Source organism: Bombus impatiens, unplaced genomic scaffold (genome assembly GCF_000188095.3).
Source record: "Bombus impatiens unplaced genomic scaffold, BIMP_2.2 scf_0151, whole genome shotgun sequence".
NCBI lineage: Eukaryota > Metazoa > Arthropoda > Insecta > Hymenoptera > Apidae > Bombus > Bombus impatiens.
Genome location: NT_176570.1, coordinates 835,104 through 862,170, shown reverse-complemented (window position 1 = coordinate 862,170; position 27,067 = coordinate 835,104). Strand labels below are relative to the sequence as shown.

The 27,067-nt window shown below is 33.3% G+C and overlaps 4 protein-coding genes across 7 annotated transcripts in view; 2 read left to right on the top strand and 2 right to left on the bottom strand.

Annotated features, from left to right (window-relative positions):
* Positions 1-323: 323 nt before the first annotated feature.
* On the bottom strand, positions 324-12,769 carry LOC100746294 (dnaJ homolog subfamily C member 9). Of its 2 annotated transcripts, XM_003487405.4 has the most exons (4): positions 12,566-12,769; positions 12,120-12,434; positions 11,871-12,037; positions 324-883 (listed from the first exon to the last, which is right to left on the bottom strand). In XM_003487405.4, the coding sequence occupies exons 1-4, from the start codon at positions 12,657-12,659 to the stop codon at positions 626-628; spliced, it is 834 nt and encodes a 277-aa protein (XP_003487453.1). In that variant the 5' UTR covers positions 12,660-12,769; the 3' UTR covers positions 324-625. The 2 variants fall into 2 exon arrangements, 1 of the variants encoding a protein (XP_003487453.1); XR_004461161.1 differs by lacking the exons at positions 11,871-12,037; positions 12,120-12,434; positions 12,566-12,769 and adding an exon at positions 8,925-11,200.
* A 2,501-nt stretch (positions 12,770-15,270) lies between these two features.
* On the top strand, positions 15,271-17,762 carry LOC100746051 (protein spindle-F). Of its 3 annotated transcripts, none has more exons than XM_033319416.1 (6): positions 15,271-15,347; positions 15,686-15,968; positions 16,041-16,320; positions 16,394-16,485; positions 16,569-16,758; positions 17,101-17,762. In XM_033319416.1, the coding sequence occupies exons 2-6, from the start codon at positions 15,741-15,743 to the stop codon at positions 17,397-17,399; spliced, it is 1,089 nt and encodes a 362-aa protein (XP_033175307.1). In that variant the 5' UTR covers positions 15,271-15,347; positions 15,686-15,740; the 3' UTR covers positions 17,400-17,762. The 3 variants fall into 3 exon arrangements, with proteins under 3 accessions (XP_033175307.1, XP_012237871.1, XP_003487450.1); XM_012382448.3 differs by having other exon boundaries at positions 15,274-15,608; positions 17,101-17,761; XM_003487402.4 differs by having other exon boundaries at positions 15,275-15,608; positions 16,053-16,320; positions 17,101-17,759.
* A 21-nt stretch (positions 17,763-17,783) lies between these two features.
* LOC100746174 (39S ribosomal protein L32, mitochondrial) lies at positions 17,784-18,923 on the bottom strand. The gene is made up of 4 exons (XM_003487403.4): positions 18,769-18,923; positions 18,300-18,545; positions 18,075-18,217; positions 17,784-17,990 (listed from the first exon to the last, which is right to left on the bottom strand). Exons 1-4 carry the CDS (start codon positions 18,884-18,886, stop codon positions 17,850-17,852), a joined length of 648 nt encoding a protein of 215 aa, XP_003487451.1. The 5' UTR covers positions 18,887-18,923; the 3' UTR covers positions 17,784-17,849.
* A 498-nt stretch (positions 18,924-19,421) lies between these two features.
* LOC100745933 (decaprenyl-diphosphate synthase subunit 1) overlaps positions 19,422-27,067 on the top strand; it is a 52,781-nt gene continuing 45,135 nt past the window's right edge. Inside the window, exon 1 of the mRNA XM_003487401.4 lies at positions 19,422-19,680. Within this exon, the coding sequence (XP_003487449.1) occupies positions 19,525-19,680 (156 nt within the window). The 5' untranslated portion in view covers positions 19,422-19,524. The remainder of the gene's footprint in view (positions 19,681-27,067) is intronic.

Below are 27,067 nucleotides of genomic sequence, written 5' to 3'. Positions count from 1 at the left end.
AAAGAAATGAGAACTACTGAAACAGTTTTACCCCGTGAGACATAATATGGAAGAAATCCGCAAATCGTATTACAGGTCTGGTCGATAATGTAGAATACACATCACCATAGAGTGGTAAGAATTCTCTTGTAAATATCGACCGCTGAAATAGGTGGACCTGTCTTAAAATTAACTTAATAAATCATTAATTAACATGCATTATTTATGTATAATAAATTGTCTGATTATGTATAGTGACCGATTATATACTGATATATGACTTTGATCATATTTTCTTTTCTTTTTATTATCAATCACATTCAATAGCTTTATATTTTCTGTAATAAATTTTAAAATTAATATATATATATTTCAATTTTATATTTGAGTGGGACATACCTACATATAATTACAAAGAATTCCATCACTGATTTATGGATTTCTAATCAGTACAATGGCTTCAAAAGATGATATACACGTTTCAAATTTACAAAACTTAAATATGATCATTCCTTCCTCCTTTAAAAAAGATGTACAATAAAATGGCTCTTCTCGATCACTTAAGTTATAATGATACTTAAGTTATAAAAGTCGCGCGAATATTCTAATGTGGAGGGAGAGATTCGTGCGAAAAAACTCTATCGTCCTACGTCTTCTTCTTTGTTTTCTTCGTACTTTTCGTGGTTTTTACGGTTTTCATAGCTGACGAGTTCTTCTTCGTCGATTTTCCAGCCATGTTCGCGTATTTGTCGATCAGAGAATCGAAGAATTTGTCAGATTGACTCGCTCTGGCCTCGTTACGGCTCTGAATCGCCAACGCCAAATTGTTTGCAGCTGCGTTTTCCTCGTTTTCGATCTTCAGCATCTTTTCTAGACGTTCAGCTTCCTCTGCTTCTTTTGCCCACTGGAAATAAAAATGAACGCCATTAATTTCCTTGATAATATGCAATAATTTTCATAACTAATTTATATATTTTATTGACATATATTTTTAACATATTTTGTTAGAAAATCGATTCATTCGTTTGTGGAATAATTGTTATTTGGAGTTATTTAAAGAATAAAACATTTCTTTTCACAAATTTAATATTTCGTTATGGAATAACGTAATAAAATGTAAAAATATCTATTACAGTCTAGAAATTAGATATTTTTATTAGAAAAGAGACAAGGTCTAACTATTGGAATTCGTGTATCTGAAGACCTTTTTCCTTATTTTGATGAACGCTTCATTCTCCCCAAATTCGATCCACATTTCTAAATTAACCAATTATGATCAAATTGCAAATTTCTATCGATTTTTATCCAACGCCGCTGCTCTCAACCAAGTATAATAACCGTCTCAATTTTCAATTCTAATTCTTGACTCTGACTGCAATATTATTCAAACAGTGTACAGAGCGAATAATAATTTCATCGGAAACATCGAACACTTCTGATGTGCAGTGCGAAGTGTACGCAAAAATCACGGACTTGAAAAATTTTCGCGTAGAAAATAGAAACGATCGGTATTCCGCCAGAAGTCGAATCGAGGAACCAGATTCTTTATTATCTTCCACTTTTGATGACCCCTCGTTAAAATTAACTTGTGCTCGCTGACGAGCAGAAACGAAGTAGAAAGGCAACCGGTTCCGATAATCTCGAGGATAGGCGTATGGCTAGGCATCGAAAATAGGGTTACGCGTGTCGTCAAGTGCGCGTAATTAACTTATTTAATAAGTGTACTGGAGCTGCACAGCTTCAAATTTATCGATCTCTTGGTATCTGTTGCTGCTAGTTAATCGAGCTTCTTATTAACTCATTAAATGGATGTAATAATTTCGAAACTAATGATTACGCTTCGGCTCTTTTTATACAAATTTCTATTTCTATAAATAATTCTAATTAAACAAATGAAGTCTATTAAGTGGAAATTAAGTATCTACTAACTACTATACTTTGAATATCTTGTACATTTTTGTATACTATGTGCATTTTTACAATTTTATGTTTTTTATAAATGCATAGAAATCCGCAGTCTACTGATGATATTGGGACCTGTAGTTATTAAGACTTCTTTGCCTGTTCTGATGAGTACTACATGCTACTGTAATTTGACTCCAACTTTTTGGAACACCTTGCAAATATCAGTCATTCGTAATTCACGACTATTATAGAAGCGTATAAATTGATTTTGATAGCTTAAGATTAATTGAAAAAGTATTTATGTATTTTATATGTACACATCCAAGGAATATCTTTACGATCTACCAGTAGAATAAATCAATATATAATGATTCATGGAAGCATTGGACGCTTACCATAAAAAGCTTCTATATACATATATACATAAAACATTTTCAAATTTCATTAACACTATAATGAGACACAACTACCATCATTATATTGGTAAAATTTAAACACAAGCTGAGAATGTATATAGAACTCATAAGAGAGTTATTGCAAACATAAATTTGGCGAAAAATTGATACAATATGAAAACATAGTTGTCTCAAATATATAATATTAATATAACTGGCTTCTCATTAATATACGATAATTTACTGTCCAAATAGTTCGACAATATTTGTGAAATGTACACTTGCAATAAATATCTTCGAACGTCTACATACGTTTTCCGATTCCCTTCAAATCTTGCCAATATAACGATGACAGTCGAGTTTCACTGTGATACTAACGAAATTTCAAAATATTTCGTATAACACACATAGTATACTGTTAAAGATAATTCTTTTAGACAGTACGGATTATCGACAAAATCAATATATCAATATATAATAGCTTGTCCACATCACCCGCAATCTCAACTGATTAATTTCTACGTTTCCACAAATTTATTACAATATTCAACCTAAGTTGCATTGCGGAATCATCAGTTTCATGTTCGCACCAAAATACACAAAACTACCTATACATAATTTGTTGTTTAGTTAAAAGGAACAGAGCCTTATAAATAGTGGGGTTTCTATAATCTTTGAAGCATAACACACGCCTGTCTCATTAAAAGTAGACGCGACTGTTCATGGTTCATGCTTGTTGATGATGTTCCATATTCCCAGTGACCTACTCCATAATTCGGTGCTGAGGAAATTCCGTTATTTATAATTTCTGGCAAGTACATCCGAGGAGCGGCCTAATGTTAGGCGATTACACAACGCTTCGCGAAATTTTAAATGCACTCGCTTATCGAAATGACATTCGACTTGAAATTCGATGAGAGAACACAAATCCATTGTTTGAGAATTGGCCTGGTCCAACTACGAAGGCAGTGACAAATTGACAGATCGACCTGACGCAAGTTATTCCTTTTACTTCTTCTTCATATATCGCTTATCTATAGTTTATTCATGAAAAGCGCGGAGTACAAAAGATAGACTCGTATACATAGTAAATTTATCAGAGGGTTGTATTAAGTGCGTGAATTATTCGCATAAATATATTTCTTTCTACAATCTTTTACTTCCTAGTGAATATATAATATCGCGGCAAATTCCCATCCTTCGTATATTTTTACATCGAAATTTATACGAAATTTTAGATATTAAAGCTGTAAATGGAAATATCGCAACCCGAGAAATAAATATCAAAATTTTAAATACAGATATTCGATATAAATATAAAGTTCTGAGTCTAGAATTTACTTCAGGGCTTGTTAAGTAATCCCAATATTTTGATTATCTACAAAGCGGTTAATAAAATTGTATAAAAAAATATATTTATTTGTCCAATAAACTCGCGCCACCGTTACCCTTTTCATAACGCGTTTTCTGCATCTATGCAAAAATGGCTAATCGTATGTAAGAGGAGACATTCTCGAAGAAAAGGCGAGCAAATAAGACAATTTTAGATTTCTACGTATTGAACAATCATAAGTACCAATTGCTGCAAACATAACAGAGCACCTCATTTTTCAATGCAGCAAATATTCTACCTATAAACGAGAATTCAATAGATCCATTGTAGAGGACAATTTGGAGAATCATAAATCACTACAAGAACTACCAAATTAACTAAAACATTCTAAATCATGTAATAGTTCGTAATCGTAGCTTCTCTGGTTTCGCTTGTTGTATTACCACAGTTAGGCAGTGATCTAATCGGCAAAATCTTGTTGCTTTTACCTAGATTCGTTCCCCTTGTCTGATCTAATTGTACGTGTGATGATACCAACACTTTGAAACAATTTTTAGATCAAGATAGGAAGATTTATTTCCGACCCGTTGACATCATTGTTATTTTCATGCAAAGATTCGTGCAACTAAACAAATACGTTTGTTATGTAATAATGATTTAAGAAAGTGCGATGGACGATCAATTTGTCTTTGCTGATTAGATTTTTAGTTCGAAATATTTTCAGTCACATTTTCCATATTTTATCTCATATCACCAACATTCCATTTTCGTAAATTATTCGCTTTTATTTTCTCTCTCTTTCTTATTTGAAAAATTATTATTTATTTACTCGACAAATGCAACGTGGGAATAAATAAGGCTCCTTCGTGATGAACTACTTCTTCTTCTGTATCTCTGTTACAATTTTAAGATGGAGTCTAAAAGGACTGTGATATATTTGTTTAAGTATTCGAGCGAGCTGCATGATTCAAACGTCAAGCGGCGAAGGAACTATTATTATTACTGGTAGGAATTGAAATGCAGCTCGATACATGCCAATGTTAAACCTCAACCACCAGATGCGAAGCTAGCTGATCATAATGCCTCGTTTGTCCTCACTTCCTTGTGAAGCGCGTTGCATTTGAATTATGAATTAAAATAGAACGATGAAGATACACTGTCGACCATAAGGATTACGGTGCCTACTTACTATATTCATTGAAAAACAGGTTTTATTTTATTTGGTATCTTATATTATAAAATACCTAAAAAATAAAAGCAAAATGAAAAACATTCAATTTGTCCCAAATATTAGTAGGTGCCCTGATACTTACAGCCAACAATGTATATTAACATATATACAATATATAATATCAAACAATAGAACAAGGTAAGAAAACGATCTTTCAGCTGAAATTAAATATGAGCTATCATCTTGAAGAAAACCAGAGACCCATTCATAAACCATCGCTTGATGATAACATCCATGTAATTACCATAGCTATTTCTTTTCCTTTTCTCTTTTTTTTCAAACATACTCGTGTTATTGAAGCAATAATTAACCATGTCGAAGAAAGGTCAAAGATGCGTCACGTCGTGTAAACATCATCGAGGAAGATTGAAACGAAGGTCTGTCATTATCACCGGATAATATTAACGCGTTGTTAAACGAGTAGCAGCAATCGTAACATCGATGGCTCTAGATCATCGAGAACGTTAGCAGGGTTAATTCTCACAAAATTCCAGAACGATGACTGGTCTCGAAGGAAATTCGTTATGCAACGGTGCGCGCTGCCTCGAACCCGATGACTATTTTCAATTATTTCGTGATTCGAGTGATTTCCGGAGCGCCAGGCTCGCGGCCAGATGTATCGCTCGCTCTAGACACTGGGAGACGAGGTAATTCAAGGTTGCGGAAGCGCGACCCTCTGCACTCGCTCGGATGCACGCGTGTGCACGTCAAACGTGGATATTTTGGCACACCTTTCATTCGCAAATAACTCGCCACAATGTATTATCGATCGATTTAGCTATCGCAAAAACGAAGCGTTCCGTTAAGTCGAGACAAATTTTATTGGAGCAACCATTTACACTCCGGTCCGTAGGTCACTGGACACTTGTTTATTTTGGGCAAAATGATTGTTAGCACGTAGATACGATCTTCCGAACTGATTTTTACCGTCTACCCATAAGTCAGTCAGTCGAATTAAAATATGCACGAGTTTATACTACCATTAATTTTTATTACGAGATAAAGTTAGCTAAAGTTAGTTTTTACGTCAAATGTTGAAATTACGTAACGTCGAAAGTATCGTATTTGTAGACATTCTAACAGTCGTTTTGCTCAAAGTAGACAAATGTCCGATGACTTGTAGATGGTAATGCATATACAGGGTGTCCAATTTTAATCTATAAATTATTGATAAATTATCTGCCACATAAAGAAATAGTTCAGACAAAGAAGAAAGCGAATGGTTTCGAGGGGAACACAATCTGCTATAATTAGTTGTTCCACAGATGGACGCGTATACGTAATACAAGATAACATACGCTTTTTTTAAATTTGTAGATCATGTATGCAATTTTTCATGCATAATCGATGCAGTTTATTATTTCTTGCAAAATAGCATTATAATATCTATGTCGAAAAATCATTAGTTTGGAAGATATTTTAATCTTGGCAAAACACATATATTTTCTTACATAGGAGCGAAGGTTGGAATTTATCTTTTTTATGGGTTTTTGTCTTTCTTAAATCGCACGATGGACAACACGAAATTGTACAAGTTTTTCGAAACTACACTTAAGTTAAAAATTGAAAATGATACTGGCAACGTCTATTTGACGGTATTTTTGAACAAGATTGTTTGCAATAAATGAGAGATCGTTTCTTACGAATGATGCTTCAGAAAATGGGAGATTTACTCGAATAGTGGGTACCCTACCAATAAATGCCTGGTCAATCAGATTCAAAATCTAATCAACAAATTCCAATTTTTAAATAAACGATATAAATTATTAGTTTTCGTGTATATTTGTGATACTCTTAATATTACTCATACAGACATTGGATTTGTTTATTATTTTAAAAGAAAGGAGAAATTTGATCGATGAAACAATTCATCAAATTTCGAACTTCTGTTCAATTTGACAAATTAATGGAATGTCAATCTACCTGTAAACTGAAAGAAATCCATCAGAAAAAGATTCTAAGAATCTGTCAAGAGCCGTTGTTTACAGATCGATCAGAAGATTACAAAAATAAGATCAAAAAACCAGAAAACCGAAGTTATATCACTCCTTCTAAAAACCTTATATACGATAACGATACCATAAAACTTCTAAATATATATAAAATATCGATATAAAATCGAAAAATCTCATAGAAAGACCTCGCTAACTATAATCTCGAAAATGATCAAAAACGAAATTCCTTAAAACTCTTGGAAAAAAAGAAGAAGATAATAAAAAATAAACCAAAATAAATTCTATTAATTGCTGATACGTCTACGAAAAAAAAAAAAAAAAAAAAAATACAAAACGTAGAAATCAAACCGTATTTTGTACTGTACTCTAACTCGCATTTCCTATCAGTTTCCTCGGTTTTCACGACGTCATTGCTATTACGCTCATTATGAATGCACGTGCATGCACTTGTTCAGATCGATAGATACCGAGTCCATGATGGACCCTTCAACCGATACGCTTCAAGATTCGAATGTCGCAATCGGGACTTCCGACAAGCGCTCTCGATGCCTGTTTACTGTTTAGAGCTGTCAAGAGAGCATCGATCAGTTAACACGAGTGAAATACACCTGTTGCAACGAAGAGAACGCGAATTTAATGTTAAATACAAATAGCTTTTCCAGTTGTGTATAGTTTTAATAAATTAATCCTTTCGCAATTAATTGTAAGAATTAATATTACACATTAATTTCTATTACGTAATTTACAGAAACGTAATAACATAACATAAAATAAAATACGTTGAATTTTGAAAAAATTACACATAATTTTTCTAATGGAATATATAATTCCATTTGTTGTGGTGGAAACTCAACAGATCTGAATGATGCAAGAAAAATTATAGCATCTCGGAAGAACGAGTATAAAAACGGACTGATTCTTTAAAAAATGGAGTATCTCCTTAATATCCAATACGAATATGAAAAATTTTTTTTTTTTTTTTTTTTGACAGTACAATATGCTCTACCCTTTGCACCGTTAATCCCTTCGCATCTGCGCACGAGGTGTTTCGCGAATTGATTTTTACCCCAATCTATGGATAAGTTACGTCGTACCTTGCCCTGTTATGAGTCGATATTTCATCCGTTCATTCAATTCGAACTCTTCTTTTTTAATCATGAAAATTTTTCCGTTCCAATCTCTGACTTATAAATTAAACATCTGCAAAATATTTACTATCCTAATACTTTTTTACCTGTACAAATCAATATATAGTTTCTAACTGTACTTAACCCTTATCCTTCGACCTAGAGTGACTTCTGATTCACAACTTTTCTCCTAATATGAAAAAAGAACAAATTTTTGAGATCTGCGAAAGATGACAATGTAATCCTAAAGTAATTCGTTTAAGCTATACAAAATACTTTAGCTAAACATCTCTGATTTCTCAGAAATCAACATGTAAGTTACTACATGTACATTTACGCAATTTACGCTTTACTTCACCATTACTTCGACCATTAATGAGTTAAAGAAGAAAGAAAAACACGCAAGATATAACGTACGGTTCAAAGCATCGCATGTAAGCATCGCCGTATATTGCTGAGATATCTCGTCACAGATATGAAAGGGTTAAGCTCTTTGACAAAACACGAAACGCAGCACATCTCGATAAAGTACACCAGTCAAGGTCGTTACATAACGCTCAGCATTAGATTGAACGACATTAGTAATTATTTCATTAGCACACCGGATACATTGCATTGGCCCTCGTCGCTTGTTACTGTTTCAATTGATATTCAGCATCGCGCCCCGTAGATATCGTATTTGGCGTTCCTCCTTGGCAAACAAACGATGCACATCTTCTCGATAGGCTTTAGAGCGTGCAGAACTAGCAAATAAACCGCTTAAGGTCCGACAATACGACCAATGTGACATGGTTGTAATTTCACAACAATGATGCTGTATGATTTGGTAAATTATACACATTCCTGTGCATTGCATCATTAAAAACATTAATGTACCAAACCATACAGTTTCTTCACCTGTACAGAATAACAATAAGATCACGTAGTTCGTCTACAACAGACCAAAATTAATAAGTCAATGAAACCACAAACAACAAGATAGCAGTATACTATACATACGCTTTGGGTTTTGCAGGCTCCGCGGTACTTCTGAAGAATCGATCAATTCGTTTGGTTCCTCTGACAGCGAATCGCGATAAACAAAGTCTTGAAAGTTGATCCAAAACCGAAAACGAACGAAACCAACAGCACTTATAAAATCACCCGATCTATAGTCTGCGATTAGATAAACGTCCTTTCGTTCAACTCTAGTTCGGTGCTTGCGAGAGCAAATACATCCGCACAGGTTCACGCAAACATTCGATTCGTCAACGAAAACTTGATTCATTGTCGGAGATTCCATCAGAATATACAGATAAATATTAAATAGCTTAACGAGACTTTTAGCTAAAATCCCTCCACAAGGACGCGAATCGCAAGAAGAACGGAAACGATGATCATCGTGATGGAGCTCTGGCTCGACGATGATAAACTCCTGGTTGTACAATTAGGCAATGGCTTATCGGTAGTCGTTTCAATTTGCACGATTGCCGATGTCCCTTCCTCCTGCTGTGGCCAATTATTCACCGATGGCGGTGAATGAACAGTGACCGCGGGGTCGTAGTACGGCGGTTGATAGACATTTTCAGGATGAGCAGGTTGAACCATTACAGTCGGTATATGTGGGATAGAGTGAATGGATTGAGTCGTGTATGAAGAAGGAACCGAAATTTCTGATGCTTTGTTTTCGATATTGGGTACAGATGTAGGTGGATACTTCTCGTTTGATGGTATACTATTCTTTGCAGACCAACCAGAGTAGGGATCCATAGAACGCTCTGTGTTAAGCTCCACATGAGGTGGTATTTGGCTCGATGCCAAAAAGACTGAGTTAGGTGGGTTTGAATAATCCGGCTGTTCTGTGTAATGTTTGTCTTGGTTTCTGTAGGGTGGATAGACCTCGTATTCGCCACCAGCACCGACGGATTCCGAGGTTCTTGGCCAAGAACTCAAGGTCGTTATGTCTTGGCTGCTGTAGTCCGTCGTTTCACGTTGTGGATATGTTACTTGTTCGATTGGTGCAACGGTTCTTGGTGGAATATATGGTGCTCTTGTATCTTCGTCATATGATGGATTTGTAGCTTCTCCTCCACTTCCGTACAAGATTGTAGTTGTTCTCCAATATTCCTCTGGGATTGATTGGTGATATATCATGTTGATGTCGTATGGTGAAACTGTAGTTTTTGCTCTGCTTTCGTAGGGGTCTGCGTCTGTTCTTGGAGTTGTTCTCCAATCTGGAGAATTATGTGGACGATAAACTACTTCTTCGGTTGTACGGAACGGTGGTGGGGTATATTGTGTTGTTGCAATTGGAGATAGTGTTATAGTTGGATGCAATCTTTCGCGGTGAGCAGGTAGTGGCGTGGACTGCTCCTCTATACTCTGTCCCTCTATGCTGCTCTCTTCATCGTAATCGTATGGTATTTCCGGATAAATTAAATCGTTTGGAATTCTACTCCATTCTGGATCGCTATCGAAACTTACTCCGCGCTTCTCGAGAAAAGCACTGACAGCTTGTGGACACTTGAATTCAGAATTTTCACTCAGAAAGATTCTTTTTAATCCCTTTAAATGTGACATGTCTACAAGATTTAGGCATTCTAAACGATTACCAGATAGTCTTAGGTCGACAAGGCCGGGTAGATTTTTGAACAAGCCATCCTCAATAGACTCTATGTTATTGTAATTCAGATCCAAGTACGTCAAGTAATTTAATTTTCTGAACCAAGACACCTTTATAGTGGTTAAATGGTTGTTGTCAAAGCTTAATTGTTGAAGGTTACTTAGATGTTCAAAGGCTCCCGGTTCAATGTCCATTATACCACAGTAGGAACATCCTAGGACCCAGAGATCCAAACCAAACCTTGAAAAGGTATCCGCAGTTATTCGTTGAATTGGCATGTGAGAAATTCGAATTTTTCCAGTCGATGCAGGAAGATTGTCCAAATCAGACAATTGTCCACCCGTACAGGAATATTCTATCATGTCATCGTTCTTTAACTGCTTGCACGCCCCTTGTACATCACTGACACTAGCACACAATAAAGCGCATAGGAATAGTCCGACGATGCCAACCATTTTTGTTAATTTTGAATTAATGTACAATTGCACTGTTTAAAATATCATACGTTTTGATTAAAGTTTTATATGAATATCATTATTTTGCTCTCATATGTTTGAATAACTTAAAAAATCGCAGTCATCGTGGTAGGGATTTTAGCCGAAAATTCTGCGACGTCTAGCGATCAGCTAGAACCGATCTAATTGTTCTGTAGACTGAATCCTCTCTTGCGTTCCCTCTTTACTTATTTACTAGTATTCCCCCCTCCCAATCGTACTACTAGTCCACCTCCTACTACTGCTTCCAATCGTGAACCAGTACTATGTATTGATAAAAATAGAAAAGCTTGAAAATAACGTACTGCTCACTTGTTCATCAGATCTCTAAAGTGATCTATAGCGCAACTGAGGGGGTGAGGTGCCGCGTTTAAATTTACGAGCACGTTGCCATTCGAATGCACATCGTTTACTTTCGACAAATTTGACATCGAGAAAATTACACTTGTTAGGTATGCACAATGGAAGTATGTAAAAAACAGAGTACTTACTTACGTTAAGTAATTATATGTAAGTATAATTTTTAGATCATAGTTTAACTTATTAACATATTACATAGGTTTTAAATGTAATCATATAGAAATATTTAAAGTATTAAAAATTTCTGTTTCATAAGATTTTAACTGCAGATTTTTCAAGATACCAAAATACACAGAATATGCACGATACGCAAAAATATGTGAGATATCTAAATGAGTGTTTATTATAATATGTGAAATTAAATTTCTGCTGACGTTTCATTTCTCTACTTGTGTTCATAAAAGTATAAATCTGCATAACTATTTGTAATTTAATTATATGAACGAAATTCATAGGTAACATTTTATATTCTGCTTGTTTGGTACTTACCTTGCGTTTTCTACGTTGCTTCTTCTTGTCATTTTCTTCTGTAAAAGCTTTGTATTCTGGAACTTCACCCTTCTCTATGAGACCTTGGATAATACTATGTAACCTTGGTTCATCATCACAACTAGTAAATGGGACAGTTTCTAAGATGTAATCCATATCTCCTTTACCTATACAAAGTAATTTTATTGTTTTAATAAACTAAATTTACTAATGTAATTTCCTTGTAAAAATTATAGAAGATTTACTCACTGTCCATATAAGCTCGCTTCAAATCTTTGATTTCTATTTCAGACCCTTTGTAATTCTTTTCATAATTATTAATATCTTCAACTGAGATTTTTTTGAAGAGCGACTTCCAGTAATCTGCCCAATTTCTCATCATAACTTCTTCGCTTTCTTCGTCATATTGTCCAGACTGGTCATAAATCTTACGCTTCTCATTGTCACTGAGAATAGAATAAATTCGTCCAAGAACTTTGAACTTTTCTGTTGCTTCTGCCTTGATATCCTCCTCAACACGATCAGGATGTACAAGGAGAGATAATTGATGATATGCTTTTTTCACTAGAAAAAAGTTAAGAATAATTGTTATCTGATATATAAATGCAATTCTAACTTTCGTTTAAGAAGAACGTTACACTAAAAAATGTTTTGTTTAGAATCATAGTTTGCATAAATAGGTTATGTCTACGTACCTTGTTTATCGGTAGCTTTTCTTGAAATTTTTAAAACTTCGTAAAAATCACGAGCTCCAAAATATTGCTCACAAAGATCTAATAAACTTGTCATGATTTTGAGTTTTTAACTACTCACTAATAAATATTGTTACACACTACACCAAGTGACAGAACTACAAGGTTATACGTTTTCGCGCTTATTTTCAGTGGGATACATTCAAATAATTTCGTGTAGTTCGCGACATCTAGAGTTACTTGTACATGTTAGATAATATCCATATTATCGACGTCCAATCACTTTTTCCTCGTGATTGCCATCATTGTTAAAAAATAATAATCATTGATTACGAACAAAATACATGTAATACGATTTATACCTGCCATTTCATTCTTATAAAAATATAATCACGGTAGCAACCAATTAGCTCATATTATTTGCTATATAATTCATAATTGTATCATATAATATGGCACAATTAGTAATTATATGTCTTTTAAGTAATACAACGTCAAATTAAAAATATTCATCAGCATCGAACAGATACATTGTTCAACAGTATTTCCATTAACAAACGTCCAGAGGGATGCTGAAAAAGAAATAGATCCAATAGCCAGAAGGGCGATCCACTCGATAAAGTCCCGAACAAACCGCGAGTGGAATATTTTTCTATTTCGCAACGCTAATTTATTAAATCTATAATTATAAAACAAAAATTTCTCAAAATAAATCGCGAGGAGTGCTTTATAATATTTCCAATACTATTTAATTTGCTATTGACAAAAAAAAAGGAAATCGATGGTCATCGATGCTACGGTAGCCCAAGGAAAGCAATCGTGAAGGCTGTCACTAAAGGGAAGGCAAGCAATCCCATGGAAAAAATTTGTAACAAGGCATGAAATATTATAATTTGTTCTTAAACATAACGTTAATAATTTTGAAAATTTGAAGTAGTGGAAAATTAATCTCTATTAATTCAAATTTTGAAGGCAATATTCAATTCAAGAATGACAAATTTAAATACAAAGAATAAAATTAAATGAAGCACAGATTACAAAATTACTTACATTCTAAGCTTTTGAAGCACTGCTAAGTTCTTTTCAGGAAATAAGAGGAAGAGTAAAGAGTGATAAACCTTTAACAAGATATGAATTATTATATATAAATAGTATGAATGAGTGAATCATTTTTTTATATGAATAATTTATTTTGAAAACTAGCTGATGATAGAACAAAAATTTTGAGATAATGAAATAGGAAACTCTATGCAAACTTTAAACTCTATTAATAATACAAAAGTTAAATTGCTAGTATACTCTAAATACTATAACGATTGGAATTCTGATATTAAAGTTTCAAATCAAATCTTATTTTTTAATTAATAATAATTAAAGCAAAAATTCTTACATGCTCAGTATTGAAGCACAGGAAAAAATAGGAGTTATAAAAAAGCTGAAACAAAACATGTGAAATATTATAATTTGTTCTTGAAAATATATCGTTCATTGTTTAAAGTAAGTTTAAGGTAAGGTAAGTAAGTTAAGGAGTTTAACTGCATGAAAAATCAACGAATTGATTTTAATCATCCGTGGCGTTCATTTCGTACCAGTATAAATTATCGATTATTAATCGTCTGTGGCGTCTATGCTGTGAACCCCTATTCTTTCAATCACGTGACCAGCCAATAATCTGTACAAAAGAAAACCGACAATTTTAAGTAACTGTATGAAAACCAATAACTTATAATAGTTAAACCAATTACAGTGAAACTAAGGGATAATAGAACCCAAATTCTGCTCAAAGATCGATAATATGATTCTAACCGTCAAGTATACGTCAACGATAAAAGTACAAAAAGAATGCAGAATACTTCTTAATTTTACTAAAATGATGGTCAATAAGTGATGAAATAAAAACGTACTATTTAACTGAAGCAGATAGAAGTGTAGAAATGATGATAAAGATGAAATGAAAATGTAATAATGATGCAGTGACGCAACGAACTCTCGCCCACAAATTTGAACAGTAGAATGCCGTCCCGCGACGCCCTTCTCCTACGAATTACTGGCGGCAAGGACTTCGCAATATTTCACACCAATAGAAACGTTCGATTTGACTTGACAATATTTTGCACCAATAGAAACGCTCGATTTGATTTGACAACATTCTGCACCAATAGAAACAGTTGATTTGGCTTTACAATATATTGCGCCAATAAAAGCGTTTGGGTTTCTTGCATACGAGCGCGCGTAAATTTGATCTATTCAAATAGCCAAATTGATGAAATTGAGAAATAGAAAACATATTTAAGACAATATTCGTTAACAATTACGAACAAAATTATATTCCTAACGATAAGCCTTTATATGTTATACGATTGAAGTTGCTATTATTACATAAAATATGGTATGTATTAATAAAAATACCATTATGGTATATTGTTTAATTATTCATACTATTATTACTAAATATAGAAGTTGAGAAAATTGTTCTATCCTGTTTTATGAATGTCCTTATTAAAAACATATATAATGTGCAAAAATTGTTAATAATTAGCAGTTTAGAATAGTCCTGGAGAAAAAGTCCTATCACAAAAAGAGAAATTTCTTTAATTAAAAATAATTTATTATTGTTCACTTTATTATTAATTGATGTATAGATTATACCATTTTTATTTTGTAATATATACTAAGATTATGTTCTGCAAATTCAATGCATGTGATTTCAACAATTCAAGACAGTACCACACACAAACGTCTATACCTCGACTGTTCTTATGGCAACCTTTTCTACGTCCAATCGGTAATATCGCTAATAGATAATAAATAATGTTAACGGGGACTATCCCAAACTAACAAATTTACATTGAGTAATTTTATTTGTTATACGTATCTCAGTGTCAAAATCCGAAATTATTAACAAATCGTGTTAAGTTTCAAAGTGTTAAAATATGTAGCAACTTAACCTAATTTGACAATCTCATTGTCTTATTTATGAACTTAATTATTACTTACTATTTGAAATTCTTTGAAATTCATATGGAATGTTCTGTTATATCGAAATGTAAGGAAACGGAAAGAATATCAAGTGTTTATTGGTTATATACAATTGGTTAATACAAATGCTGTTATACTTTTTAGTAATTATCAAATTGTGAAATTGTATTTTCACTTTTGCTAATTGCATTTTTACAACATGAGTGACATGGAACAATCTGAGAATGTGGATACTGAAAAATGTGGCAACTATTATGCCTTGTTAGTTGCATTTAAAACTATGAACGAACGTTGTCAACAATTGGAAACAAGATTAGCTACTGTTGAGGAAGAAAATATGTGTTTGAGACTTGAATGTGGAAAGGATGAATCTGCAGCCATTATAAAAGTTAATGATAATGAAAAAACTATTGTACAAACCTTGAAGGTTTGTATAACATATATAGTAATGCATAAAATATATGTATTTTACATTTTAATGTCTTATACTTTAATATAGTTTGATCGACAGGAAAAAATAGAAGAGCTCAAGAAACAGAAATCCCAACTTACTCACCAAGTCTTTATGGTAGCAGGAGAAAACCGACAGTTATGGAATAGATTGACTAAATTAATAAGAACCAATAAGTCCTTAGGAAGTCAATTGACAAAAATTTCCGATACACTTAAGCAACATTCTGCAGCGCAACCGTTAGACATTGTGTCCTATAGTTTCCGTGATATCTCTAGCTCTGTTAAAGAAGATAATAATCAGCAATGTACATTAACCACAAACAATGGTATATATTCAATATTCATTTTTTAATTGGGTTGTATGTTTAACAAAAATTATGGTATTACATCTTGATCTAGGTGAGAAAGAACAAAGTCTAGAAGAGATATCACTTAGACTTATAAATAGTATTATGTTAGAAAAGTCAGATCTAGAACAACAGTATGCAGAGGTAAGCAAGAAGATAAGATAAGGTAAGACAATAAAACTTTTTTTTAATTAATAATTGCTTTTACACAATAATTATTTAATTAGATGGTTGAATTACAAAATGGTACTGAACTAGACTTACGAAATATTGGCTTTACTTATCCGGAGGATTCAGATACAGATTTAGAATTATTAAAACAGCATGATACTAGACTCTCACAAATGAAAAACACTTTATTGGCACAACAGGCAAAACTGAAAAGGGCACTGCAAAACTTCAAGAAGAAAAAAGAAGGTATAAATGAAGAATTATTGGTATCCTCGCTTAGTAAACATTCGGGTTTGTTAGTAATTTGTTCATTTTCTAAATATATCACGTGTATCTCGTTTAATTTCAATTCATTTTAATACGGTCGTGTTTAGTATCATTTAAAGAAGAAACCTAGGTTATTTCATTACAATATCACATAATTATAAATTTCACATAATTATAAATTTTAAAATATACAAACTATTTTCCATATTTTGATGATATTGTTCAGTGAAGACACTATGGATACTTTTGCGTCTACTAAGCAGGATGAAAATACATCTATTTATATATTTTAAGGAATTAACTTCAAATATAATTTTATAGGATTAATGTGTAATAATTGCCGTACAAATGCGAATAAAAAAATGTGTCAAGCAGGTACTCAATTTAATTTCAATGAAAGTATTAAAGAGCATGGTGCAACTCAAACCAGTCTTCAAACTACAAGCCTATCTTTGGAAAAGTGTTCAAATATAGCAGATAATGCAGATCAAAACAATAAAATTTGTCCATTATGTGGATCATTTTATGGAAAAGCTGTCACATTTGCAGATTTTCATGAACATGTTCTGAGCCACTTTAATAAAGAAGTATCTGTAGATGGGTTTGAAATTGTTCACTAATAATTGTACAGGATGAGGGTTATGGTATAAACAATGAAGTACCTTTGATTTTATAGAGAATTTTATATATCTTTGTGGCTTTTTTATAGGAGAATGGTAAATGTAAATACGACCAACTTTTGTGAAGTATATTAATCATAACAGAACTAGAAATGTTTTTCATTATTGAATTTTATAAATCGTTGATTCAGAAAAGATTTAATAAAAGCGAACTATCATATATAAAAATAATGAAACTACATAAATAGTAAAAAAAGTGACTGTTATTGATATTAGACCTATTTTTATGTTCATGAACCATAGAAATATAAGAGACATTTAAAATATTAACACAATATTTATAATTGTAATAATGTCACATTTTTAAATAAAACGAGAATTATCAATAGTTTACTTTGTTTAAATTTATTTAATATAAACAAAAATATCTTATCAATATAAAATAATTATTCACTTATTCTTAACATCTTCCGAAACTTCAGTTTCTAATTCTTCTTGTTTTGAATCAGCTAATTCTTTCACTGTTGGCTGAAGTAAATTTGGATTGAACCAATCAGGCCTCTTTTTAGGTAATTCTACGATTCTTTGTTTCTATAAAAAGACAATTGTAAATTATATGCACAATAATAATAAAATGAAATATTTTATCTTAGATATGTAACATTATGTAAATACCTTCCAAAAGTTATCTTGTAATTGTTTTTTTTCTCCTTCATATAATACTATAACATCCTGTTCAACAGGTTGCAACCCCAATGAATCTTGTATAGCTTTCTGTATTTCTTTTGTTTCCTTTTTTACTATTTCATAGCAGTATCCTATAAAAATTGGAAAAGGCCAAATATATCATAAGTTAGTGTTGCAATAAATCATAGTTCTTTTCAAAATTATATATCTTACCACAAAGTGTACCAGCTTCATAATCGTGACCACATTTTTTACACATTAAGATATTTGTTTTTGGTACATGGGGTTTCCAAACATATTCAGGCCAGCCGAATCTTCTACAAAGACGTTTTTCTATACTTCGTCGTTTCTTAGGTACGGCCCATAAAATTGTTTCATTTAAAACATCCTTTATAGAACGTCCAGGAAAATTAATGGTCTGCACATTTACAGCGTTACATTCGATCGCGTATAAATTACCTAAATCAAAAGCAAATGGTATTTGATAATAATAATAGATTAGATATGCAAACATATACTATTCTACTGTTTGCATGACATTAACAATTTTCAATAATAATAAACAATTTAAACTCGTAATATTTTGAAGAGGTTAGGGACAATAAAGGATATAAATATTTCACTTCTGAGTTATATATAATACCTAAATATAAGTACAATATAAGAATATCCTTCTTATTACCTGATGGAAAGCCACGACGTAATATAATATCAACTACTTGATTAAATGCTTTAAATGCTCCATAAAGTCTACTCAAAATACCGTTCGCCATGTTTAAAGTATGTACTCCATAGATCATAAAGATTAACACAGAGTAAAATCAAAATGAACATGTATTGTTAAGATTTATTCTTAAAACGCAAAAGGTCACGAAATTTAATAACTTTTTTTTTTAATTCCCATATATAGCCTCACTTTATTCAAATCTTTAGTGTACCTTACAAACCTTGCAATCACCTTATTCATTATAATCAAAGAACAAAATTATTACGAAATTTAACAGAGATTAATAGTATGAAAATTAAAATGAATCGCTGCAGAATATATTCTGATTCACAGAAACTGTTTTAAGTGTACGCTTATTTGGAAATGTACGCTGTAAATAGTGAAAGAAAGCAACCATTAAATAATTTATATATAAGAATTTGGAAAGTAAATAATAGAAGCATCAATTAGAGGTCGCTAATAGACTTTGAATTTAGCATTCTCCTGAAAGTCTACCAATATTTTGTTGGAGAATACTCAATGATTAATATTTTACTTATAATTTATAATGTATAGTTCTGTTCCGACTAATGTCGCGTGTAGCAGGTGTATTTACAGGTGGGGACGGGAAAGGGAAAAGTGGGTGGGGAAGTGATTTTGAAGTGTCGGTGGGGCTAGTGGAACTCGAAAGTCTTCGTAAGTCGTGTGACTCGGCTCACTACAGTTTTCGCTATGGCGTGTATAGGGTCGAGTAGGCTCTGTGCTCGTGCAGAGAAATTGTGCCAGTTCAGACATCTCGCCCAATTACGAAGGAAAGTTTCAACGACATGTGTCAAGTCACGACCTAGAATCGAACATCCGACCAGTACCTTGGTTCAACATTGTCAGGTACGTTAAATTTACTTCTTGGCACTGTTACGTTTTGTATAATGTTATCTAGAATCAGCATAGTCACGATGCAATTACAAATCATAGTTCTGATCATCATAGTATTAGTATTTTGTGATGCAAGCGAAAATTTTCTTTATTTCGTGCACTTTCAGTCAGATATTCGAGTAATTCTTCTGTTGTTAGTAACATAACCTACTATTCGTTTCGGGCATAAAAATCTTTCCGCGCCCTCACATATAATATATTTTGTTTAATTCTTACGTGTATATATGAAAAGGAAGATAAGGTGATAGACAATAATAACGAAATGTATAAGAGAAGGAATTATAGTGTTTCGTAGATTTTGTAAATTACATAATGTCTACTAAAATGTGTCGGTAAATCGGTGTTTCTTTACCGAGAAATTTATGAGATATAGGAAAGTAAACAGTGATTTTTCATACGAGCGGTTTTATTTTCATGCTATACATGTAAATTCGTAAAACTAAGGATGAGAGATTCATAATAATCTAAATAAATTTCTTATAACCACGTTTTTATGCATCAGAACTGTCAGCTGTTTCTAGCAGACGACTTAGCTGCCGTCTGCTACTGACGTTAGTCATATTACAACTGTAAAACAGTATCGTGTTAGAAAATTTAGTAATTCATATAAAAAATATTACAAAAAATCATATTTTATATTATAATTTACTATTTTTACCATAACATCGTATTATTATATTTACAATGTTGTTTAAACATTATATCGACGATATAAGCGGCGTAAGACCGCGAAACGCATGCGCAATAGTCAAATTTAACTTTTTCGTTCGTGTTCTGTGTAATGCGAACATTGAAGATCACTAAACTATATTAAATCATTATTATATCGAAAGAAACAAATACAAAACATTATTTAAAATTAATAATATCATTGATAATAATAATTTCATGCATTGGGAACATTAATATTCCATTTGAACAATTTCTATTCGCGCTTCAATTTCTAAGTGTCTTAGCAATCTCTAACGAAAGTTTTCTATAAATCGTTCTACGAACGGCAAAATGAATTGCACGACTTTCTCTGTTCGAAAGTGACACAGAGACCGGATTTTGAAATCTCTTTCAATACCTGGCAAATCGAAGACACGAGTTCGGCACGTCGGCGATGTCGTCCATAATTATTACGCAAGTCTTAGGTAAATTGTGACTCGTTGGTTGGGCGCTGATCGCATAGGAAACCTTTCCTTAGATTTCATGGGCCATTGCTGGGCAATATTATCGAAATAAGTGAGAACCGGTCATGATGACATCGAGTCTGGGCGAATTTCAAGTCTTCGTAAGTAGGCTAACTGGCCCGTCAGATATCCTTCGAGCATGGTTAACCCATGGAATCCACGTTCTTGACTTTCTCGGCTTGTTCGGTGTAGTATTCTACGTAGATATATAAATGTTGGCTCTTACTTACTGATTCTTCAATCAAGAATTTACGCTTCTTGTAAGACTTCCTTCAAATCCAGAATGCTTTAAATTTAATTATTTCTTTGACTATATTGGATTAATTAGATTAACATAAATAAGTTCGGTTATAATAAAGGAAATGTATTGAGTTTAACTGAACTTACTTATGTTATAACCCAATAGTTATTGTATGTTATTTATTGATTAGAGTTTTATCTCGGTAGCGTTAACTGACGTTTAATGCAACTGGCAATAAGTTCCACTTTCGGCTAACCTGCTATGTGCGGGAATACTGGCACGGGAGAGGATTAAAGTTGTTCAAAAGTAAATTAACAATATGTAATGATTTATTCAAAACTTACTCGATGTCGATATTGACAATTGACTGACAGACTGACGGATATAAAATTCTTCGGTTGACAAAATGATAACTAACTCTTCGATAGACAAAATGATAACTAACTTTTCGATAGACAATGGTAATTATTCGGTTGATGAACGGTAATTAATTATTACTCGATAGACGAACGGTAATTAATTATTCGATAAACGAATGGTAATTATTGTTACTGACTTCTTTGAGTCGCTACATTTATTTATATCTGTCGGAGATGAAAAAACGTCGGGGTCTTTCTTCTGAAAATGTTTAGGAAGATCTCCAACGTTTGTTCAAACTGCCGACTTTGTTTACAGTTTAAATTGTCTTAATATTGTTATAGAAACATAGTTAGGTAAATATAGAAACATAGTTAGATAAGTTTTCGCAAGATATAGCTCTTAGCAGCTTTAACTGCCTTTCACTTCAAATACTGTAAACACGGTTTCAAATAAACGTTTTAAATTATCTTGATTTGAAAGAAATTACCAATTTTACTTTCGCGCTACGGATCGCGCGGGGCGCGCGACGTGACATTATCATTGCTAATGTAATGATTCATTACAGTATAACAATATGAATTACAGGGACTTTTTAGGTAGATTTTTTATTATCGTCCGATTTATGGATGTTTTTAGTAATATAGACATTGCATTAATTATTCAAACATTATAGATACAGATGAATGATGAATAGAGTCACAGTCTCTATGTTTTTATACACCTTAATGGTAATAATCATTATTTGTGTTGTTGTTATAGTATTGAAATAGTATCACAACAATGAGAATCGATTTTACCGTGACTTATCGATAATATCGTCGAAGATCCTTTTATTGACTGAAACGAGTATTAGCCATAGAGTTAGACTAACAAATTTCGCAAATGCAAATGTAAGGTCATTAACATTGGTTCGATTTGCAAATCCTATTTCCCAATGGTCGTCACTCTCCATATCTTGCGTACAATAAGGGAGATTTCCTTCATTGACGCACGGCGTCTATGCTTTTGGCATTCTACTCTCGTGAACATTGCACGTGTGTACGCACGCACAGGAATGCATGAATAGTTTTACAATGCGATTATTGTTAAATTACTGCGCACTGCATTGGATGAGCCAGCCAATAAATTAACATAGAGAACCTACGTCGGCTTTTTTGATTCGTTCGGCCCAATTTCATTACACATACATGCCATTAATTAGCTGTAGTAAATTCATATTATATTGTACGAAGAATGGAAAAATTGATACAAATATATTTCTTTAAACATTTCTTTAACTATAGAAATGCTTCCTGTAAATGTATAATGTCGTATTTCATGTTGTTTATGTCAATGTTATATCTGATTACTTCTTTTGTATATACTGTCCAGCTTCACATGTTAAGGCCATTCGCGATCGATGCCATGTTAAGGTCATTCACTTACAAATAAAATTGTAAAGTTTCCAAGGCACATTTCGAAAACAAGCCACCAATCTACATACCAAAACACGTAGAATTTATAGAATTAAACGCGATTTCCGCTCCGTGAAACTATGTACGTTACAATTAGCCAATCGTTAATAGTATTTTAATAACGAGGTAGGTTGTGGATTGTTTCGATGTGGGAGAACCGGTCTACTGATATTTGACTTTTCTAATCCTTCTGTAACAGGTACTTATGGAAAGCATCGATACGTTGAAATTAGTAGAGCACGTTGGCCATGGGTGTTGCGTGGCGTGAATTTCCTAGAAGGATATAAGAAACATTCCGGGATGTTGCTCAATAGAAACTAATTACATATTCCCTGGGGGGACTGTCATTTGGGGCGGAAGACTAGTCACCTTACACCTGCGACGATAGTGACGTATTCTAATGTAGTGTACAAATTAGGATACAATCACGTTCATAATTCATAAGTACTGGGACATTCACAAAAACTAAGGGAAACCTCGAAAGGGCAATAGAAAAATCTGCGATTATCTTTTCTGGGATCGTTTTTGGAATCATTCGATATAAAGAATTGATTGTAGTAAAATAAAATCTATTTGTTGTAATAAAATAACAGCCTCGTGTAATAACATTTTCATCAATTCTATTTAAAAACAATGAAATCCTTTCTGATCTATATATTTTTCTTTTCATCACTGGTGAATCTCGACACTTGTATTATTAGATTTTTCATTACGTTTGTTGCATTACGCGGATGCATTACACGCCTATTGAAATTAATCAGCCTGTTTTATTTCAATGAAAATATTCTCTTTACAAAGTATGCGAACTCACTGCGAGTGTTTGTACAGATTCATACCTTTACCGATATAATTAAAAAAATATAACTTACGAACCTACATATCCATTTTTGTGAATGGCTGTAATCTGCGTCAATTGTATCTATTTTGTATAATTCAGTATTCACTGGTAATATATAGCAAAAAACAAATAACATAATATACCGTAAACAGTTAATGGAGAAACCACTGATTCAAATGAATAATAATAAATTCATTTCTTGCAAAGAGTTCAAACGTAAAAATGTGAATATAAAGAAAGAGAAGTCGATGAAAGATAGGCCGGGGACGTGGGAAACGTAAACGGTAGCCTACATTCTACCTGTGCCTTCGTAATTCCAACATGACGAATTATAGATCCGATCAACGTTGCTCACGAACGTAGTGATCAATGTGCATCATGTAAATAACGATGCTTTCGCAAGCTGGGGCAAATATTGCGAGACTGGCGAATCGGTGAACCAAAATGCTAGCCTTGTAGAAACATTTGGAAGATCGCCTTTCATCGATACAACGTCGAAGGAAGATCTCGAATGTTGACACGAATGTTGTAGTTGAGCGTGCATAGATACTCGCGGTAAGATTAACTATATATGTAAGTACGTGGATCAGACGAAAGGAAATAGCTTTCGAGAAATATGATTCTCAACGTGATTCGTGGAAGAGAAAAATTCTTTCGCTTGCGTTACGCTACGTTGCGTAAGGAAATATCGGTTAGAAAAGCTTTTGACAGTCATTTTGTTCTTAACACTATGACGACTTAAATATCATTAGCGATTGACTATTTTCGTCAAGGATCAGCCAAGTTATTAAATATTCTTGTTATTCGTCGAATATCTCGTTTCATCTGTATTCATCGCATATCGTTTGATTTCATGGAATAGAATTTCATTAAATTTGCACAATTTTACTGCTAATTTCTTAACACGGCGCTACGAGCCACGTATAAAACTTTTCAAAAACGTTACCTGATCACTGGCCATAACACGAAACAACTTTTTAATTTCACATCGAGCACCTACTTTTTCGCGCCATAGTTTTACATAATCGAATCGTAGCCATGGAGCATGAAATTCACAGGTTCGCGGAGGACAATACGCGTAACGGCGAAAAGTACGAAATGTAAGTCATCGGTTTGAATCCAGATTCCGTGCTCCTTTGTACTGCATAACACACCTTTCGCCTCCGTGTTTTTGCGTGAGAACAGAAGCGGTACTAGCGTCGTTGAGATCAACGTCCACTTCGTCTAGAAGCTTGTCTGACGTCTACGATGGCTGCTTAGGTAACATTATCGATACTAGGTCATTCATCGAACTACATGTTATCGCCTTGCTTCTTTCTCGGAAAGTTGTTTCATAGGATTTTTCTCGTTACTTTTTCTACGAAGTTTCCGCAACTTAGACGAGAAGAGTGGTTTTTGATGGACTTATCGGCAAATCGACGGTGTTTATGCAAAAATTTATATTCTTATGAATATAATTAAAGAGATAGAGTTGTTCGATAGTCTTCAAAATAAAAATCGGTTTAGTATATCTAGATTGGTATTGAAACTTCATTAATAATAGTGATCGATCTGATCTAATTGCTATTCTATGTGGCAACCGTATTAACATATTTCGATTGCATTCATGTTCTTCGTCTATGAAAGTAAACGTTAGAATAGAGGTTACATTCGCACATAATCATATCGTGAAGTTTTGAAAACGTGTAATTGCCTTTTGCGCTTTTTCACACGATCGATATGTATTTATCAAGAATTATAATTTATTTCTCAGCAGCCTAGTAGAAAAATGTTCTCGAAAAATCTTGAAAGTAACAATGATAATCGGCATTACGTGCAGTTAACCACATCTTAATCCAATCTGATGACACAAGGTCTAACAAAAAAAAACCTTCCGGTAAATCCTTGATGTCTATCTGATGATCCAACAATCTCGCAATAACATGGTTAAATTGGTCATTAAAGCAATACATTTCACGCACTTCGAATACAACGATAAGTGCAATTTAAGTAACATTAAAGATCCCTATTTAATGAAACCCTGATTATCCAGACGACAATGTGAGATAATTGCCGTGGAAGGACGAGAAATGTTACCGAACACATGATTTCCTGTGGATCTTTACTATCGCGGTATAATTTACAGTAACGCAAGCTTTGAGGTCGACCTCTGGCTTGAGACGCAATTGAAGAGAATGTCCGCGATGTACAGAGGTATGTGGCACACCTGTTCCCCACGAGAAACTAGCATCAATGCGGCTTTAATCGAGTTATTAAAAGATCTTCTTCGCTTGTAAATTATTACGAAGACAGATCCTTCTATCGATGGTGACCAAACCATATGTTTGACCCCTCCCTGATCAGATCATTTGTATGCATCCTGGTTCAAAGAATTATATATCGATTTCACGTAACGTTGCTTGGCAACTACTGGTTCATGTCCATTTGACCAGTTCTTTTAACGGTTGTTCCAGTTCTTTAAGGAGTCGGAGATTGTGTTTGAGATAGAATATCGACAAGATTGAAAACGAGAAAAGTACTAGATTGAATATTGATAAAAAGGCGATGGAAGATGATAGAGATATCCGAGGATGGAGTTAATTAAATTTGAAGAACTTCGAGACGTTGATTAAATGTCCTTTTGAATTATTCTTTCGAGTTATTGCCACCTGGTGTCTTTGGAGATCCAAGGAACAACTTGTGTCTGTCTATCGAGTCGAGATCTCCTTCGGCCGGACGACTGATGTCAATACTACTCGCGTTTGTGTCTGTCTAAACCTCTTTAGGAACAGGCAACTGATATCTATATATTATATACCATTTAACGAAATTAAACTTGTGTCTGCCTATTGGACCTAGTTCTCCTTATGATCGGACAAATTATGGCAATACTACTTGGCGTGACATATGAACAGAGTTTCCATCCAAAGACAATGTCTCACTGTATTCCATAGATTCTACGTCTCTCTTGATAACTAATAACTCCTCATTAACTCACTCGAATACTTCAAAATACTCGAACCTAAAGTACACCATATTTTCTCATTCTTTCTCGTTATTGTATTAAAAAGTAACGATGTTTCATAATACATAACAAGTTTGATCATTCTATACAGTTCAAACTTGTAGAAGATCAAGATTGAATTTAAAAACGGCGAAGCTTGTATGACTCAAATAAACCTGCTATACTATAAATGCATAAAAATCCGCGATCTAGTAATCGGAGGAGTTTCGGAGATCGACGCGTGATAAGATTTTCATTCAGGGAACGTTTGTGAATCATCCGCGGTTC

Excerpts from the sequence above, each read along its gene's own strand:
- LOC100746294 (XM_003487405.4), bottom strand. The coding sequence starts at position 12,659 with ATGACAAGTTTATTAGATCTTTGTGAGCAATATTTTGGAGCTCGTGAT. Across the intron at positions 12,435-12,565 it reads AAAAGCTACCGATAAACAAG|TGAAAAAAGCATATCATCAA; the intron begins GTACGTAGACAT and ends ACTTTTTTCTAG. Across the intron at positions 12,038-12,119 it reads GAAGCGAGCTTATATGGACA|GTAAAGGAGATATGGATTAC; the intron begins GTGAGTAAATCT and ends TACTTTGTATAG.
- LOC100746051 (XM_033319416.1), top strand. The coding sequence starts at position 15,741 with ATGAGTGACATGGAACAATCTGAGAATGTGGATACTGAAAAATGTGGC. Across the intron at positions 16,321-16,393 it reads TACATTAACCACAAACAATG|GTGAGAAAGAACAAAGTCTA; the intron begins GTATATATTCAA and ends ATCTTGATCTAG. Across the intron at positions 16,486-16,568 it reads TAGAACAACAGTATGCAGAG|ATGGTTGAATTACAAAATGG; the intron begins GTAAGCAAGAAG and ends TTATTTAATTAG.
- LOC100746174 (XM_003487403.4), bottom strand. The coding sequence starts at position 18,886 with ATGATCTATGGAGTACATACTTTAAACATGGCGAACGGTATTTTGAGT. Across the intron at positions 18,546-18,768 it reads ACGTCGTGGCTTTCCATCAG|GTAATTTATACGCGATCGAA; the intron begins GTAATAAGAAGG and ends CTTTTGATTTAG. Across the intron at positions 17,991-18,074 it reads TACAAGATAACTTTTGGAAG|AAACAAAGAATCGTAGAATT; the intron begins GTATTTACATAA and ends GTCTTTTTATAG.